The sequence below is a fragment of the Vespula vulgaris genome, chromosome 3, assembly GCF_905475345.1.
Source record: "Vespula vulgaris chromosome 3, iyVesVulg1.1, whole genome shotgun sequence".
Lineage (NCBI taxonomy): Eukaryota > Metazoa > Arthropoda > Insecta > Hymenoptera > Vespidae > Vespula > Vespula vulgaris.
The window spans coordinates 9945369-9961339 of record NC_066588.1 but is presented as its reverse complement, the minus strand read 5'-3'; the positions used below and the strand labels follow the sequence as shown (position 1 = coordinate 9961339).

At 34.6% G+C, this 15971-nt stretch overlaps 2 protein-coding genes across 6 annotated transcripts in view; one reads left to right on the top strand and one right to left on the bottom strand.

The window, feature by feature from the left end:
* The window catches only part of LOC127062377 (protein big brother-like), a 27585-nt gene extending 18644 nt beyond the window's left edge, over positions 1-8941 (top strand). The window contains exons 3-6 of one of the 3 annotated variants that reach the window (XR_007781125.1): positions 2212-2285; positions 2626-3295; positions 4402-4503; positions 4661-8941. The gene's annotated coding sequence lies outside the window, so the exon portion shown is untranslated. Of the gene's footprint in view, positions 1-2211; positions 2286-2625; positions 4504-4660 lie in introns of all 3 variants that reach the window. The other 2 variants (XR_007781124.1, XR_007781123.1) reach the window with 2 other exon arrangements.
* LOC127062365 (katanin p80 WD40 repeat-containing subunit B1) lies at positions 8462-15971 on the bottom strand. Of its 3 annotated transcripts, XM_050990412.1 has the most exons (16): positions 15823-15971; positions 15405-15535; positions 14965-15309; positions 14702-14892; positions 14468-14618; positions 14234-14391; positions 14035-14156; positions 13758-13811; positions 13591-13607; positions 13067-13257; positions 12368-12665; positions 12101-12283; positions 11944-12020; positions 11780-11854; positions 10125-10244; positions 8462-10030 (listed from the first exon to the last, which is right to left on the bottom strand). In XM_050990412.1, exons 1-16 carry the CDS (start codon positions 15854-15856, stop codon positions 9898-9900), a joined length of 2280 nt encoding a protein of 759 aa, XP_050846369.1. In that variant the 5' UTR covers positions 15857-15971; the 3' UTR covers positions 8462-9897. The 3 variants fall into 3 exon arrangements, with proteins under 3 accessions (XP_050846369.1, XP_050846366.1, XP_050846368.1); XM_050990409.1 differs by having other exon boundaries at positions 13067-13607; XM_050990411.1 differs by lacking the exons at positions 8462-10030; positions 10125-10244 and adding an exon at positions 11281-11513 and having other exon boundaries at positions 13067-13607.

The following is a 15971-nucleotide window of genomic DNA, read 5'->3' as shown; positions in this document are numbered from 1 at the left end:
GAAAGAAAGAAAAAGAGAGAAGAACACCTCGAACGGTTGGCGTGAGGGGAAGTCGTTTCGTCAATGGCCACCCTATGTATAGCTGTATATCACAATACAGAACACTAGAAAGAGAAAAAAATTGCCAAAGAAGAAGTCCTATTTGACCTTATTCAGGAAGATTTTCTAGGTGTAAATAGCAATAAAAGGACGTCTGTACTCTCTACCTGCTGGACACTTTCTTTGCTGTCAACGGCCACCTTTTTTGTTCTGAAAGATTGAAATGTAACATTGACGCATCGTCGACCTACTGAGGTCGATGGACAATCGAAACTCGAGAATTTCGATACACTTTAACACATCTTTCTAAGAATTTTGTCCTTTTTGACCGATTCTTCGACATCTTTCAAAAAAATGTCTTTTCAAGGAAAATTCAGTTATTTATGACTTTTTTTATTATGTAGATATTCGGGATGTGTTTATCCTGATAATATTGAAACAATATGATTAAACTTCACAACATTGTAAAGTATTTTTCGAAAAATGTAAGAGGCGCCGATCCCACTTGGAACTTCATTTGGTATAAAAGAGCCTGTATGAAATTTAGCACCTAGAAGACAGTTACGATGCGCATCAGAAACGTTTCTTCTTAGACGGTTGTAAACCGCTAATTTCACAGTCGTTTAAGAGACGATAACTCATAGAGATTTACAATACGTTTTAGTAATAACTGTTCGCTCTCGACACGATATTCCATTAATATTCAGAAAAGTATAGTTTATGGGAATAATTTTTCGAAAGATTTAATGATTTTAATGAAAACTAACAAATCTTCGAAAGAGATAAATTCCATTGATTTTTTTCGAGTTTCGCCGATTACAAAATACTACATTCTATGAAGTGAGAAGAACTGTGACGATTCCACGGGTGGTCTTCGAACAACAACCCTTCAGGGTTCTTGTAAAGTAGTAGCAACAGTCGAGCACCTCTTTAACACTCTACTCTCTCTCTCTCTTTTTCTTCAGTTCGTGATCGAACGGTACGATGATGGCTCAGCTTGACGTCAAAATAACCAAATGTCAACAGTGCGTTGCGTTCCTATAGGGTTCTCGATCGAATTATAGGTGAGCAAGGACTTCTCGATGGGATGTACGAAGTGGCCCCGTCGCGAGCTTTCTTCTCTCAATTAAGCGCGACAGTGTCGAGAGAAACGTATGCAGCTGCCATTTAAACGCCCATCTACACGAGATTTAGTTTTTGCCCACGCGTTCATGAGAAACGGAGAGAAGAAGAAAGAAAGAAAGGGAAAAATACATATGGGTTTTGCTTTTGCAGAGGTAAGACGATAGGGAAAAAACCAATTTGATAGGCAAACTCGACCGCCTACTTTAACGGACGTACCGCCAATTTTCGATAGAAGGTCAATTTCGTGAAATGCGTAAGGTTGACCAAGCAATGGACATTGTCCAGATAGTACCCCAGTGTAGCTACGTTCTCACGAACAAAGGAAGGGACAAACCTTTAGAAGCCTTTCAATTTACAGTTTTGGCTCTCTCTTTGGAATCTGCCTATCTAATTAATCGTTCGCATCATCTTACAGATTATATGGATCGGTTTGTTCATGCAAAAATTTGTTACGAGATAATATTTTCAGATCATTTCCGGTCAAGTAGGCACCATTTTTAATTGATTGAACTCGGAGATAAATAAAGCGTCGAAAGATACGTGATCGTCGTACGATCTTTACGATCTTTCTCTAAACACCAGACATCCTTTACAAGAGACCAAGAAACGTGTCGCGGCGTCTGTCAAAGCGACATTTTATGCCTGCCGCTTCCACCCATTCGTATACATATAAACTTGCCAGGAATTCAAACAATTTTCGTCGCACTAAAACCATACTTCTGTTTATAATAATAGTTATCTCGTATGGTCTATCTCTGTTTGTTTATTCTCTTCTAGCAAGTATAGATTTGACCTCTCTGACTTGCTTGTGAACATCATTCGGGAATTAATGAGATTCTCGTTATTTGTTGATAGATTCGTAAGAAATGTTGTCCCTTTTCTAAGACCTCGATGTAGTCTTTCAAGAATTTCTCAATGTAATCATATAACACGAGACTCTAACTCGATAAACTTCTCTTGTAAATAAAAGCTATTTAATTTTTCTTTATTCGTTATTTTTAAGACATATATATATTTAGGATAGTAAAAGTTATCAATGATTTTTAGATCATTGATATCATGAACAATCACTATAAACGGTTTTTCTACGGACGCCCTGGGAACAGGATTGAAAAGAAAAGGTAGGAATAAGAACTGGTCGGTACGATGACATCGAGATTTTTATGATTCCGCCCAGATAGCGGGACGAATGGAAGACGATTAAATCGATTGATTTAACATGAGTCATTGTCGAAGCAAAAACCAATGAAATAGTGAACTAGCTTTGAAGTAAAAGCGCCGCAAAATAGAAGGGATCTGGCGTGAAAGTTAAGATTAGATGATGTGTAAATGAGAAACCAAATTTTAAGTAATTATGATATACCAATGGTTGTTAAAAACGAATAATATATAAATATTTATTAACGAAGAAGAGACAAAAATGGATATGACTTTTTCTTAATTGATCTTTTTCTTAAACAGGGTTTTAGTTAAACTCTTTCAAAGTTCTTGCAAAGTTTTTCAAAGGATGTCCTATTTTAATGGTTCCGCACGAATACTGTTATATCCATGCAATTTGCTAATGAGCATGAAACTTTTTAAAGAAGACGCTAGCGTGAAATTGTATCTCATGAAAGAGGGGAAACAAGAACGGGTACGTCGTCGCTAAAGTCGGGGGTGATTTTGACGAGAGGGTGCATCACCTGGTAGAACCATCTATCACACGATACGAAAAGGAAGAGGGGACTCCAAAGAAAGTGAGAAACAGAAAGAACATGGACACACGGACACATGCGCACAAAGACGTCTACTAAGCGAGGGAGGAACAAACGAAAGGGACGTATCCACAATTTGTCCTCGTCACGTTTAACGTGGCTGCCTTCGGGAAAAGGGCTAAAAGGGGTTGGAGCTGAACGATAGAACCCTGGCGTTCGCAGTTATAACCTTGTTACATCCACTGTATATTGCAGCACACACCTATCTTACACTCTCACAGCCTGTCCATTAACTTCTCGTCGTAGGATATTAACATTTTGTACATCACTGAAAGAGAGAGAGAGAGAGAGAGAGAGAGAGAAAGAATATAAAGAGAGTAAGAGGAAAGGATATGCATGATCGTAAAACGCAGCCGGTGTTGGATGCTCGCCTACATGTAAGTTCAGACAAATTTTTTACAGTCAAACCTTATGTGGAATCCTTTGATTTGAATATTATTACACAATAATGACGGTTTAGTAATTTATTTGCCAATTTGTTTTACATTTTATCCTATATAAGAAATTTGTTATCAATCTAGGGAATGTGATTTATTACATTAATAATAATTTTTTTTTATTATTTTATTCTTTTTTATAAAAAGTTACAGGAATAAAATAAACGTAAACATAGGAAAATCTAAGGATATCTGAACTATATTGTTTTACGGAGAATAATTTAGTTATATACTTTTATTATATCAAGTTGATAAAAAATATCTATCGACTACCGCCCAGTTATAAGGTATAAAAAAATTATAAAATAAGCCTGAAGTATAAATAAAATATAAATTTTTACAAAACGAATTTTTTTAAATAAAAAGAAAATTACAGACATCTACATGATTCTTCGAATCGCTTAATTACTTTTTTTACTTTAATTACTAATTTTTACTTCGCTTAATTATTAATTAAGTCACACATTTTTTCGATAGAATTCACGAGTGTCGTCTTTAACACCTATGTAAAAATTAGTAGACCCAAGAATTTGATATGTATTCAAGAGAAATGCGAAACTCAATGTGACGTGATAAGTCTCGACAGGCAATTAAGCCTGTCGCTGTAATTCCCTAATTCTCATAATAATCAAACCGATGCTGCCATTGTTCTTGTACGGGCTATTGTCTTAGCCGCACTTCGTACTTTTGTGCCACCCATGCAATATGCCTCTTTGTTCTCTATAATCAGCCGTTACACGTCTTTCAGTTCAAGTTTGCATTAAACCGCTTAAATGGCAGGGTGGTCTGGATCTTTTTCCTATTAAAAGATCGGGATAAAATTAATTTTTAATGGTATCTGGCAACTTATAAAAAATAAAATATCAAACTGGTCCGATTAAAATATTCATCATTGATCAAAAAAATATTGACTAATTAGTAATAACAAATAACATCAATTAAAGGATTCTCCAAAGGTTTTCACGAACATGTGTTTCTTACCAAAAATAGAAAACCATTTTATACTGATTTGTCACATCATGTTTGGAAAATAACTGCCCCTTAAGAGCTCGCATCGGTGGTCCTCGACATTTCCTGGAGAGGATCTCGAAGGATCGAGGATGCAGATGTTTATTTTGACGCAATGGACTAAGCTCACGACTTTTCGAGTGAGTAAATATATCTCTTTTGCTCATTCTAAACTCTATTATTTGTTATTGTGATAGTTATATATATTTCGAAATTCACGGTACGATTAACACAACGAGTAGACAAACTTATTTCTCGATATATTTTCACGAACTTCTTTGCAAGATTCTCTTTTAGGAGGATACTCAAAGCTATTGAGAAACTTTCGTTCTGCATTCCGACAATTTTACCGGATTGACTCGCACGTTCTCAGCCAGACAATGAGCATCCTTCGGTAATATGTGCAATCCTCACGATATAAGAGCAACAGTATCGGCAGCAATAGCAAAATAAAGTAAAAAGAAGTAACGAAAGAAAGGAAAGCTTCCTTCTCGAGGAGTTTCGATTACACGGTTACTTTGGTCTCGTCAATAGAAAACGGGCATACAGAAAGAAAACAGGAGACGAGATCACGTCTCTTATGGTGATCGCGCGTTCTTCAGAAACACTGCAAGAAAAGAAAAAGAAGAAGAGCATGGAGTATACCGTGCGTGCAAAACCGCACAAAGGAAATTTCGCGGAGTGAACTACAACGACTACTCGAGAGCCCCACCTTCTCATTCTTTCTTCTTCGTCCTTTTTTTTGTCTTTTCTTTTTCACGTTTTTTCTGGCTGGTACCGCAACACGAATTTATTCTGCCGTAGCCTCCCTCATTTCGGACTTCAAAGAAAAGGGTAATGTAAATCTCTATAAACAATTTTAAAAGGAAATATTTATGCTTTTGATTTGTAGATATTCGTAAATATTTAAAATGTTTTAAAATTTATTTCAAGTAAACTTTTATTTCAGGAATCACGTACAGAATCTATTTTTATTGTATTTGTATATTTCATTCTATATCGTACTACTACTTTTTTCAATTATTATTGGTACAATTTTTAATTGTGATATTTAACGATGAATAGTAACAAGTTTTCTTAATGATTAGCAATTCTCTTTTGATAGTCGTTCAACTTCTCGAAAAAACCACACAACTTTTTCCCCTTCCCGATATCGATTCAAGACGGCGTATAATTCGATATCGATAACGTAATCCTATACGAAAATGGCACACGCAGCAACTCGTTTTGCAATATCGCTGGATCGACCACATGCAACGTCACTCAAGGATCTTTTCTACGGTCATGTTGTAACGGTTTACCTTGTACATTCGTCATCATCGATATTCGCGACGGACCTACCGATGCATAGTGATCGTCGATGCGGACGAATCGTGTCACGGAAGATTATTTCGAAGCTGCACTTCATCCAGAAATAAATCAAACAAGAATGTTCTAACTGAAGTTAAGAATAATAATCAATACGAGGTCAAGTAAACCAAGCTGTATCTTGTTTAAATATCACTTTCACCTTTTCTTTTTCTCTGAATAAAACTGTTGTTCTTAAAATTAAATATGATCGTCGAATTAAATATATTTTGACAAACTAGGAAGGACCGTCGCACTCTCTCTCTCTCTCTCTTTCTCTCTCTCTCTTTCTCTCTCTCTCTCTCTCTCTCTCTCTCTCTCTCTTTCCTAGAGATGTACTTTATCTCTTGTCCTTGAAAGAAGTCGATAGCACGTGCTAGTTTATACCCGCTTGCCAGCTGCAAATGTCGTGACAAGATCCGGCAAAATCGAGCAAATGCATGGAATCGGAGAACGCGAGACCCATCTGGCGCGTGCGTGACCTCCTTTAATTATCTTAATTCTTTGCACTCAACTGTTCCAAAGATTGCTTCGAGCATCGTTCAACTATGGGAATTCAAAAATAATTTCAACGTCCTCTCGAAACTTCGTTTCATTCATCTTTGTCATAAATATTCTTTATTTCTATTCGACGGGGAATACTATCGATTTACTATGGAGGTCCTCAGCCCTTTTTTTCTTTTCTTTTTCTTCTCCTTCTTTCAACACTCCCTATCAAGCCTGTCTACCGACCCCATTTCTAGGGGTTGGTAGAAACGCGCACACTCTCTGCGATCGGAGGGAGAATTCGCTTTGCCCGGCTGTCTAGAAAATCCTCCCTTCCGTTAGCCAATCGGCATACGAGCACGCCCCATGACGTCATACACGTCCCTTCAGCCTATAATTAGCCAATCCGATCGCGAGTTATCCTGCGCAGCCCTTGGCTGATTATATTTACAAGCCAATGATTTTTGCACTACTCGGAAACACCTACAAGAACGTTCGGATTTCAGAGGGGTTAGAAGAGAACAAGCACAATGGTCTTCCCCTTCTTTTTACAATTTCAGATTCCGTACCATGTCTCTCTCTCTCTCTCTCTCTCTCTCTCTCTCTCTCTCTCTCTGTCTCTCTCTCTCTCTCTATTTTCCTCTTTTTGTATTGATGTTCTCGCAAGTATAAGCATTTTTTTTGACATTCCATCATCCCTCTCTGTCAAGTACCAACAGCAGGAAAAGGAAAAAAGAAAAAAACAAGAAGAAAGATACTCCTCTCTTTTTATATTAATATACAAATATTAGATATATATTTAGATAATAACATAAGTTACGATTCAACATATTTTTGTTTTTCCATCATCTACAAATAAGATAAATTGTAACATGATATTTTATATACAATATATATCTTCAGGTATAAAGTAATACTAAACATAAAAAAGAATTTTCAAGGTGGCTTTCAAGAAGATAAATGATAGCGAGAAGAGAAGAAAAAAATTATCGATCTCTTTTGAAGAAAGATCTCTCGAAGATAGCGATTACATGAAGCAAATAGGTAAGGGGAGTAGAAAACGGAATTTTTAAAGAAGATAGGAAAAAGAGAAGAAGGTTGGACGGCTCTCGACACAATATAAAATAAGGAAGCTGGTATGCACGTGTATTGGTAAGTATCGCTTTCCGAGTTTTGGGATAATCCGCTTAGGCTAGTCTACGGTTCCGTCAATGCGTCGTCATCGTGTTTAAACGTATTGTTAACGTGTTTTGTGAGAAAACAGCATTTTCGTCGCTCGAGGTGATGGCAAAAAAAGGACTTAACTTATCTTCGTCATAACAGATACGAAGAGGAAGAGCCGGTTCTTTTTTCACGAGGAAGGATTCCAAAGATCAGTCTAATACTTCTCTCAAGTCTCATACACCTGATTCCTTAATTCTTCGTTTGTTGAAATATTTCAAAGAGATTCGTTCATCACCAAATACCGATATATACCTCTGTATATTTTTGTTCCCGTTTTGACGGTTCGTTGACGATGATGATGATGATATCATGTTTGTCCCATTTTGCAGCGAGAGGGAGAGGGGGGAAGAGAGAGGGGGGAGGGAGAGAGAGAGAGAGGAAGAGAGAGAGAGAGAGAAACAGAGAAAAAAGGGTTACCGTAACCACCCTGAAAAGGACCCATATAATCTCATGAATACATAATCCAGATGCAAACAGCCGCCACGCGCACCTCGTTTTAAACGGTCACGATATTTCACGGATTATAAGGATGCAACACGAAAGGATATTTACACTTCGCTTGCACGATACATGTATTTATATATAACATTAGTAAGGATCGATATTTTGCGTTATGTTTACAAAGTATATATTCTGGAAGATCATAAATTGTGAGTATTTAAAATTTTGACAAATACAAAGCAGAAATGGGATTTCAAATTTACTAAAGCGTTCGTATCTAAGATAGCGTAGATTTGAATTACGAAAAAGAATTCAATCGTTGATGCAAATAGAGATAAATCTAATCCTTCAACCTTTTTTTTTTTACTGAGCAAAGTAAACTTCGATAAGGGTACTCTTACGATAAAAAAGTAGGCGTTGATCGATGAGTATACAGATTGGATCGTTCTCTCTCACGATCAAAAATAGAAAAAAAAAAACGGCTTTCTACTTCGTTGCATGTATCAGTATTTTGCCAACATGTGAGACACATAAAAACGAATTTTTTCATTAATAAAAGTTTCAATCGGGAGGATCAAGGAAACATAGAGAATCTCTTAATTTCTTTGTAAAGAAAGTTATTATTTTTGCTGTAATCACACGAAGACATATTTTCGTTTATTTCATTTCTACAGCAATTATTCGCTTCTTTTTTAAGAAAAACTTTTAACCGAAGGAAGTACGATAAAATCGAGATTGCATAACATGCAGGAGCGCTTTAAAATATTTACTTTATCATTTTACAAACGCATACATGCAGACACACACACACGTATAAGGACGCTCTAATCATTCTCTCTCTTTCTCCCCATTTTCTTTTAATTCTTTTCTTTACTTCTTTTTTCCGACTTATAAAAATATATTGGACGGAAGCCGCGACATGATTCTTTATACTTTTTAAGAAAAGAATAAAGTCGTTGTTAGGTACAGCGATCGGTATTTGAGCGAGGGTCTCTGTCCTCCCGTCGGAGATCATCCGTAAATAAAAGAAATAAACTCGTGTGAAACTTGAGCAAAAAAAAACAAAAAAATGAAGAAGAAGGAAGATATAGATCTACGCTGATATTGCACAATATAATTATTTACACGGTATATAGCGATTTTTCACACCTCGCTTCGTATGTACATAAGAGGACAGAATTTTTCTCATTATTGTTAAGATTAATATTGCAGGAAACGCGTCTTCTTTCTTTTTCTTGCAATAATATTAGAGTTCCATTTCATATAAATAAGGTTACGTAAATTACTGACATAATTACAAATATTTTAGAGATACCTATAATTAGAACCCTTTATTAGTAAATGAGCGTAAATAGCTCTTGCAAAAATACAATTTTTATTAAACTAGCTAAGAAAGTTGTTACTCTTTTAATATTCGTTATGACTCGTTAACTTTCTCTCTTTCTCTTTTCTTTTCTTCTTGTTAATCATCATTTATTATAGTGAATTCACCAATGAAGTCACGCAGTATCGCATTTCTTTATCATGAATGAATAACTCACTGCACCCTTCATTCAGTCAAAACTGGCAAGAAACCGAGGACACAAAGTGTCGAAAGTAAGTGTAAAACTATTAATCGTTCTTTCATACAGACGTTCTCTTCGATTTTTTAATAAAACATATTCAAGTACGCAAAATAGAAGCAGCATTATTCGATTTTTTTGTCACTTTGTTTCGTGTTAATTGTTTACAATACTCTTACGTATGATCTTGATCGTTAATTACACGATCAATATAATTCAGTCAATTTTGTTAACAGATATCTCCCATGATTCTCGATACTGTATTCATCACGACACCGGAAGAAAACAAGGACCAAAGGCAAAGATACAAAATCCAAGTGCTCCGTATTTTAGCTTCAGCAAGATGTAATTACAAGAAGCAGGCACTTCAAGAACATGATTGTCTACCTCCTTGGCCCTTCGCCATCGCGAAAAGTGATCGATGATGATGTTATTCAATAGAGTTCATGTACGTCTTAGACGCTGTCGTTTTCGTCACTCGAGACTTCTGATGAGGACACTTAATTCTCGGAAGGAAGCTCCTAGTTTACCCGGAGCTGATTGTTTTTTCAAAAGAATGCTACGTATCGTAGACAATTTCTCGTAACAAGAGAGGCACTTTTGATATCTGTAAAAACAAAATATAATGTGTTAATACATTCATATATATTAAAAAAAGACTTTTTTAGTATATCTTGATAGAAAAAAAATATGTTACTAACCGTTCTTCTCGAGAAACATCGACGCCTATCGTATGAAGAGGTGCTTCTACATTTGACTTTATCACCGAAGCAAAATTACGTAAAATAAGTCTCAATGCCGATAAACCTACGGTTATGTATCTGAAAGAAAATGCTTCTTTTAATTCAATCGTTATAAGATTTATCTCTTTTATAGTCAGTTAACGAAGCATGATCAAAAATGACACGGTTTAAAAAAAAAAATTCGAAGATGTGGGAGCGAGAGAACGCAAGAGCGAGAAAGTTGCGTTACGGCTACTAAGGTGTTACAAAATGAGTTATTGGACCATAACGATCCCAATAAATAACGAAAGCTACCAAAGACTCGTCCAAGCAATTCGACGTGCTTCCTGTTAGCCGACGATAAAGGGTTCGAGAGAACTCCCGTTTGAATCGGCGCAACGAATCATAAGCGAGCCCATAAATGCAGGACGCAACGAAACGATTATTTCTAACGCTTAACTTCACGGACTTCAAGAAATCAAATGCTATTCATCGAATTTTTCAACAAAACTAATTTTGGTATATTTCGTTTATGACATCATTCAATTTCATTTTATCTTTATTTTATTCTTTTCTTTCTCAATTATTCATTTACGATCGGTTTGTTATTAGTACATTAGAATCTTTTTCTTTTACACACACACATACACTTTTCTTTTTCTTAGGAAGATAGAATGTAGATAGTAAGCGAAAAAAGCAAAGGGAGATTGAATAAGAAATTGGAAAATGGAGGAGGAGAAGTTCACCCCTATGACACGTGTACCCAAAAAGGTTTAGATTTTCATCGTATTATTTTTTTTCTCGCATTTTTTTTCTCTACCAAAAGCAAAACCGAATATCGTATCGAATGAATCATGAAAATTAACAAGTATTTACATACAAATTGTGTCGTCTAATATTATCAAAATATGTATATATACATTTTTAGTCTTTTAAATATTCTCTCTTTCTCTCTCTCTCTCCCTGCCTTTCTCTCTCGTTTAATGTTGACCATATTAAATTAAAATTCAGTAATTGAAATAGAAATGAGATTTTAGAATGTAAGTAGATAGATGATTTTTACGTCTTACTTTATTTCATCTCAAAAAGAAACGCTTTTTTAGGGCTTAAAAAAAAGATTGAATACTCAAAGAGATACGTGATAGTTATTGTAATTTATCGAGGGAAAAAGCACGTTGATTGACAAACGAAAATCTATTAACATATGCACGCACGTTTAGCACTTCAAATTTCAATTGAACGAACAATGCGATTCGCAACACCAGGATTGAAATTCAAATTTGCATCTGTCAGTATCTTTCATTGTCTTGGCTAATTTGGCATACCCTCCTTTCTTACTGCACGCTTCGATCCGATGTCCCTGTCTCACTAAATTAGCCATTCCCATAGAAAGCAATAATAGTATACGTAAGTTCTATTGATTCTAACATAATGCTAAAGTATAGGTCCTTATGACATATATGTATTATTTAGTTTTAGGTTTAAGTGAATGGATTTATTTATAAGAAAATTTGAACACAGAGTTTTTTGATTTCGTAAAAAAAATCAAAGTTCTTTTTATGATATATGATAATGTAAAATATTTAATTCCAAAAATTATTTTAAAAAGTAAACTAATTTCTAATAATACTCACATCTCATATTTACTTTGAACAAGTTCAGCAATAGGACCAAGAAGTAAATTACACAGATCCAAATTCCAGATAGTTCTGTAAATAAAAGATCATATGCGTGAAGAAAGATTAATAGGAATAATAATTTCTGCTTGAACGTTCTTTATATAAATAATATTACTTACGGTTTCAACGTTAATATACCCAGGAGATCAACAATAATCGCAAGATCATTCATTGCCACCGCGGAATCTATGGCCGACTAAAATTTTAAGGAGTTTTACATTTTATTGTATATCATGTTTTCTATTACCATTTCGAACATATGACAATAAAAAATACCTTAAGATCTTTATTATGCCAAAGCGAATAAACAATTTGTAAAGAACGATGTCTACTCGTGAGTACTGCCATCATTGGTTCGTGTCCGCGCATCATACTATTTAATACTTCTGCTTCTGACATCTCCGCAAGTACTCCCATTTGTGAATACGCTAATCCAGTAGATCCTGCATAACTACTTTTCTGCAAAACATTAATACATTAAATAAGAAACATTCGTTATAATTAGATCAATAAGCGATGAAAAATAAAAGATATAAAACTTACTGGTAAAAAAGTTTCTACGTCTAAACCAAAAGGCTTATCAGCACTCATTGGAACAAATTCTTCCTTTTCAATATCATCAATCGGTGATCTCAACTGAGTAACTGTATCCACTTTAGGCGTTGGAAGTACTTGTAGTTTATTGTTCTTCTTCGATGTTGACGTTCCTGTAGTCGCTGTATTTCGTGCGGACAGTGAAGCAGAATTAGCGAAATTTCTATTTAACGACGTTGACCTTGATTGCGCCGTGTTTGGTCTATTTAATGCAGGATCGGAGGGACTATGTCTTATATTATTAATTCTGCAAAATATAATATTATATAAAATATAAATATGCAAGCTACGATTACTAAAACGATTCGTTTTACATCAAAGACGTGCAAACGTCGGAGTAAAAATGATTCTCCCACTATCATTATTCAATTGTTTCCACTCAAGTGTACTTACTTCAACGTTTTCAAATGTTATAATTCAGATGCAAATTTTTCATATGTAAACGAAACATAATAATATCGTGCATAATAATGTAATACAGTAACAACAATAAAAAGTGTTGATAGTGTTGATAGTAAAGTATTGATAATAGAAACAAGAATTGGCTAACAATAAGGAGAAACAAAAGGAAGAGTCAGAATAAGGCTCAATTACCTTCGTTAACAGACCTTGCACATCTTTGTTTCACATACAGAGATGTGTACTTACTGTACAGGATAATCACTTTCATAGCCTTGCTCACTCTCTCTACAACTGTTTTGGCGCTTCAAGTAATGCTTAGGAGAATCTGGACTGGGTACTCTATTTTTTAGCTTTCCATCATCCATAACAGGAATGACAGCCGCCATTGGTGCCACTCTTGGTGTTAATGTCGAGTTTGACCTTTGTGGCCCCAAAGGCTGTGATGGTATTGTTTCATTAGCTTGCACAGCTCTTTTTCCAGGAAAAGGAGTAATGTTTTGTTTAAGCGGTGGTATAGAAGCTAAATTTTTTGAAGATCTGTTTAGCATATTATTTGCTTGTAAATTTGCTCGAATTTGACTCGTTGTAGTAATTACATTCCTTTGTGTTGGTGGTGATGATCTTATTGGTTGAACACGAACTGGCACGGGTTTTGTTAGTGATAATGTTGTAACAGTTGGAGATGGAGATAATGATGATGGTATAGATGACATTTCATTTGATTCTACTGTACTTATATTTGATATAGATGTACATAGATTTTGTAGTACCTGTGGCTGCGAAGGATCTGAAATAGACATTTTCCAATCAATATTATAATCATTTTTATTTTTTTTTATATAATATTCGTGTAATATTTGTAATACAAAATTAGGAAAATGTAGATCAAATATGAGTTAAAATAACAGAGACATGTAGGAAGCTTTTACAGACTCACCTACATCTTGAGGCTCTTGGAAAGCCTCTGGTTCTGGTGGAGGTGTGCGAGACACTGAAACATATCATCAGAGCATGCCCATTCACAAACGACATTCCATATTATCTAAGTTATATATATATATATATATATATATATATATATATATATATATATATATATATGAAAAATGCGGCTGATAAGTATGCTATAAGTGATTAAAGATAAACTAATAGTAGAATCTACTAGGTAAAATCGTATAATGGACTAGAAAAATATGTAAAAAAATAATCATTACGAGCTCTATTTGGCTGAAAGATGTCTCGATATTCAGAAACATTAGGTATATCTGCATATGTCGCCTCATCCTCTGGATCTGTGCCTGACTTGTCCGCCTCCTCTATAGTTCGTACATCTAACCTATAAGTTCATGTTATTTACGTTTAAACCTTTTATCAAAACTATATATAATGCAGATACCATTAAATTATACTTACGTATGTTTTTTCAATTCTGGTGGCCGTTCTCTAGAAAAACTTTTCCTCAATGAATTTCCATGATTAAATGGAGACAATGATACTCCTCCTAATGGTGCAATTTTTTTTAAATCACAGACATAAAGGATAATATTTGTAGTATGGCAACTTGCACCGATCTAAAATAAGCAATTATTCTATTGGTATACACTTATCACACTGTAAGAATAATGTAATTTATGAATGTTTTGTTACCAATTGATTTTGAGCAACAGCTATATCCAGCACTTTGCCCCAGCCGGTTGGAACTGTATCTAAAGTTCTACCTGGCTCCCATCCATAGACCTTTAAAACATCATGACTACCAGCAAAAAGACATTCTCCTCCTTGACTGAAGTATAGGCATCTAGAGAAAATGTTTATAAGAAATATATAAAATATATTTATAGCTTAAATTAATTACTTATAATTCAAATTTATCTTACTCACCTTATTCCTGAAGAATGATTTTGCTCTGTGGAAGATACAAGCTGAAATGATTCCAAATCCCAAAAATGAACTGTTCTGTCTGCACTTCCACTGGCTAATAAAAATTCATGTGGATGAAATTCTACAGTTAATGCTGGTCCCCTATGTTCTGAAAATTCTCTAAGTTGTCTTCCTGCTCTTAAATCCCATAACTACTAAAAATTATTTTGTGATATAATGTGTATAAAATTATATTTTCATTAAAAAAGATTATTAAAATTCACCTTCACCATGCCTTCCTCTCCTGCACTAGCAATCCATTGTCCATCAGGACTAAATTTTAAACTATTTACTGCTAGATTATGTCCTTTATAAGTAAAAATGCAACCTTTTCTTCTTATATCCCACAATTTTATTGCAGTATCTAAGCTTCCAGATGCTAATAGTTCCCCATAAGGATGAAAGTCCATACATTTTATTCCTGCTTTATGTCCTGTTAAAGTACGGGCTAATTTAGCATGTTCCAGGTCCCAAATTTTTAATGCCCCTGTCTGCGAACCAGCACATACTAAATCTTCAGTTTGGCCAAATCTTACACATTCTATTGAGGTAGTATGGCCACTTAGGCTCTATACAAAAGAAATATATGATTACTTTATAATATAAAACAAATAAAATAGCTATTATAAATATATAAAAAATAAATAATATTTTTTTAAAATACCATAATACAATTTGGTTTCCCAACTGCCCATAAATTGACTTTTTTGTCATCGCCACCAGTAACTAAAACACGACCAGATTTATGTCCCAATGCCAAACAATTGACATTTGACGAATGGGCAACAAAATCCTCTGTAAGAAAAAAGATATTTATCATTTTAAAAAGAACACTGTTACAAGAACATTGTTAATTTATAACATTGTATGGCATGTTCATAGAATAACACAAAGCTATGACTATAATTAGAGAACACTGAATATAGACGTGTAGGTGTAGACTTACTATCCTTTAATAAACATTATTGTTTACTTCAAATTTAATCGACGATTTGAAATATCTAAGATCCTCATTCTGTATCATTTCTATTTAAAAAAAGAAGACAACACAAATAAAAACAATCATTGTAAAGAATGCTTACGGAGTTTCCAAGATCTCTTCGTGGACGAAGCCATATTCCGGGACCGACAAGATTGCGTTGTACACGACTTATTTGGGAGGAACAACAGTCTGAGATTTTAGATCGTAGAAGTACGATATCTTTTTACTTGAATTTAAATGTAACATTTT

Bases quoted from the DNA above. Each gene is read 5' to 3' on its own strand.
- LOC127062365 (XM_050990409.1), bottom strand. From the start codon at position 15,856: ATGGCTTCGTCCACGAAGAGATCTTGGAAACTCC. The intron at 14,619-14,701 runs GTGAGTAAGATA...CATTTTCTCTAG, and splicing joins AATCATTCTTCAGGAATAAG to ATGCCTATACTTCAGTCAAG. The intron at 12,021-12,100 runs GTATTTTTTATT...TTAAAATTTTAG, and splicing joins GGCATAATAAAGATCTTAAG to TCGGCCATAGATTCCGCGGT.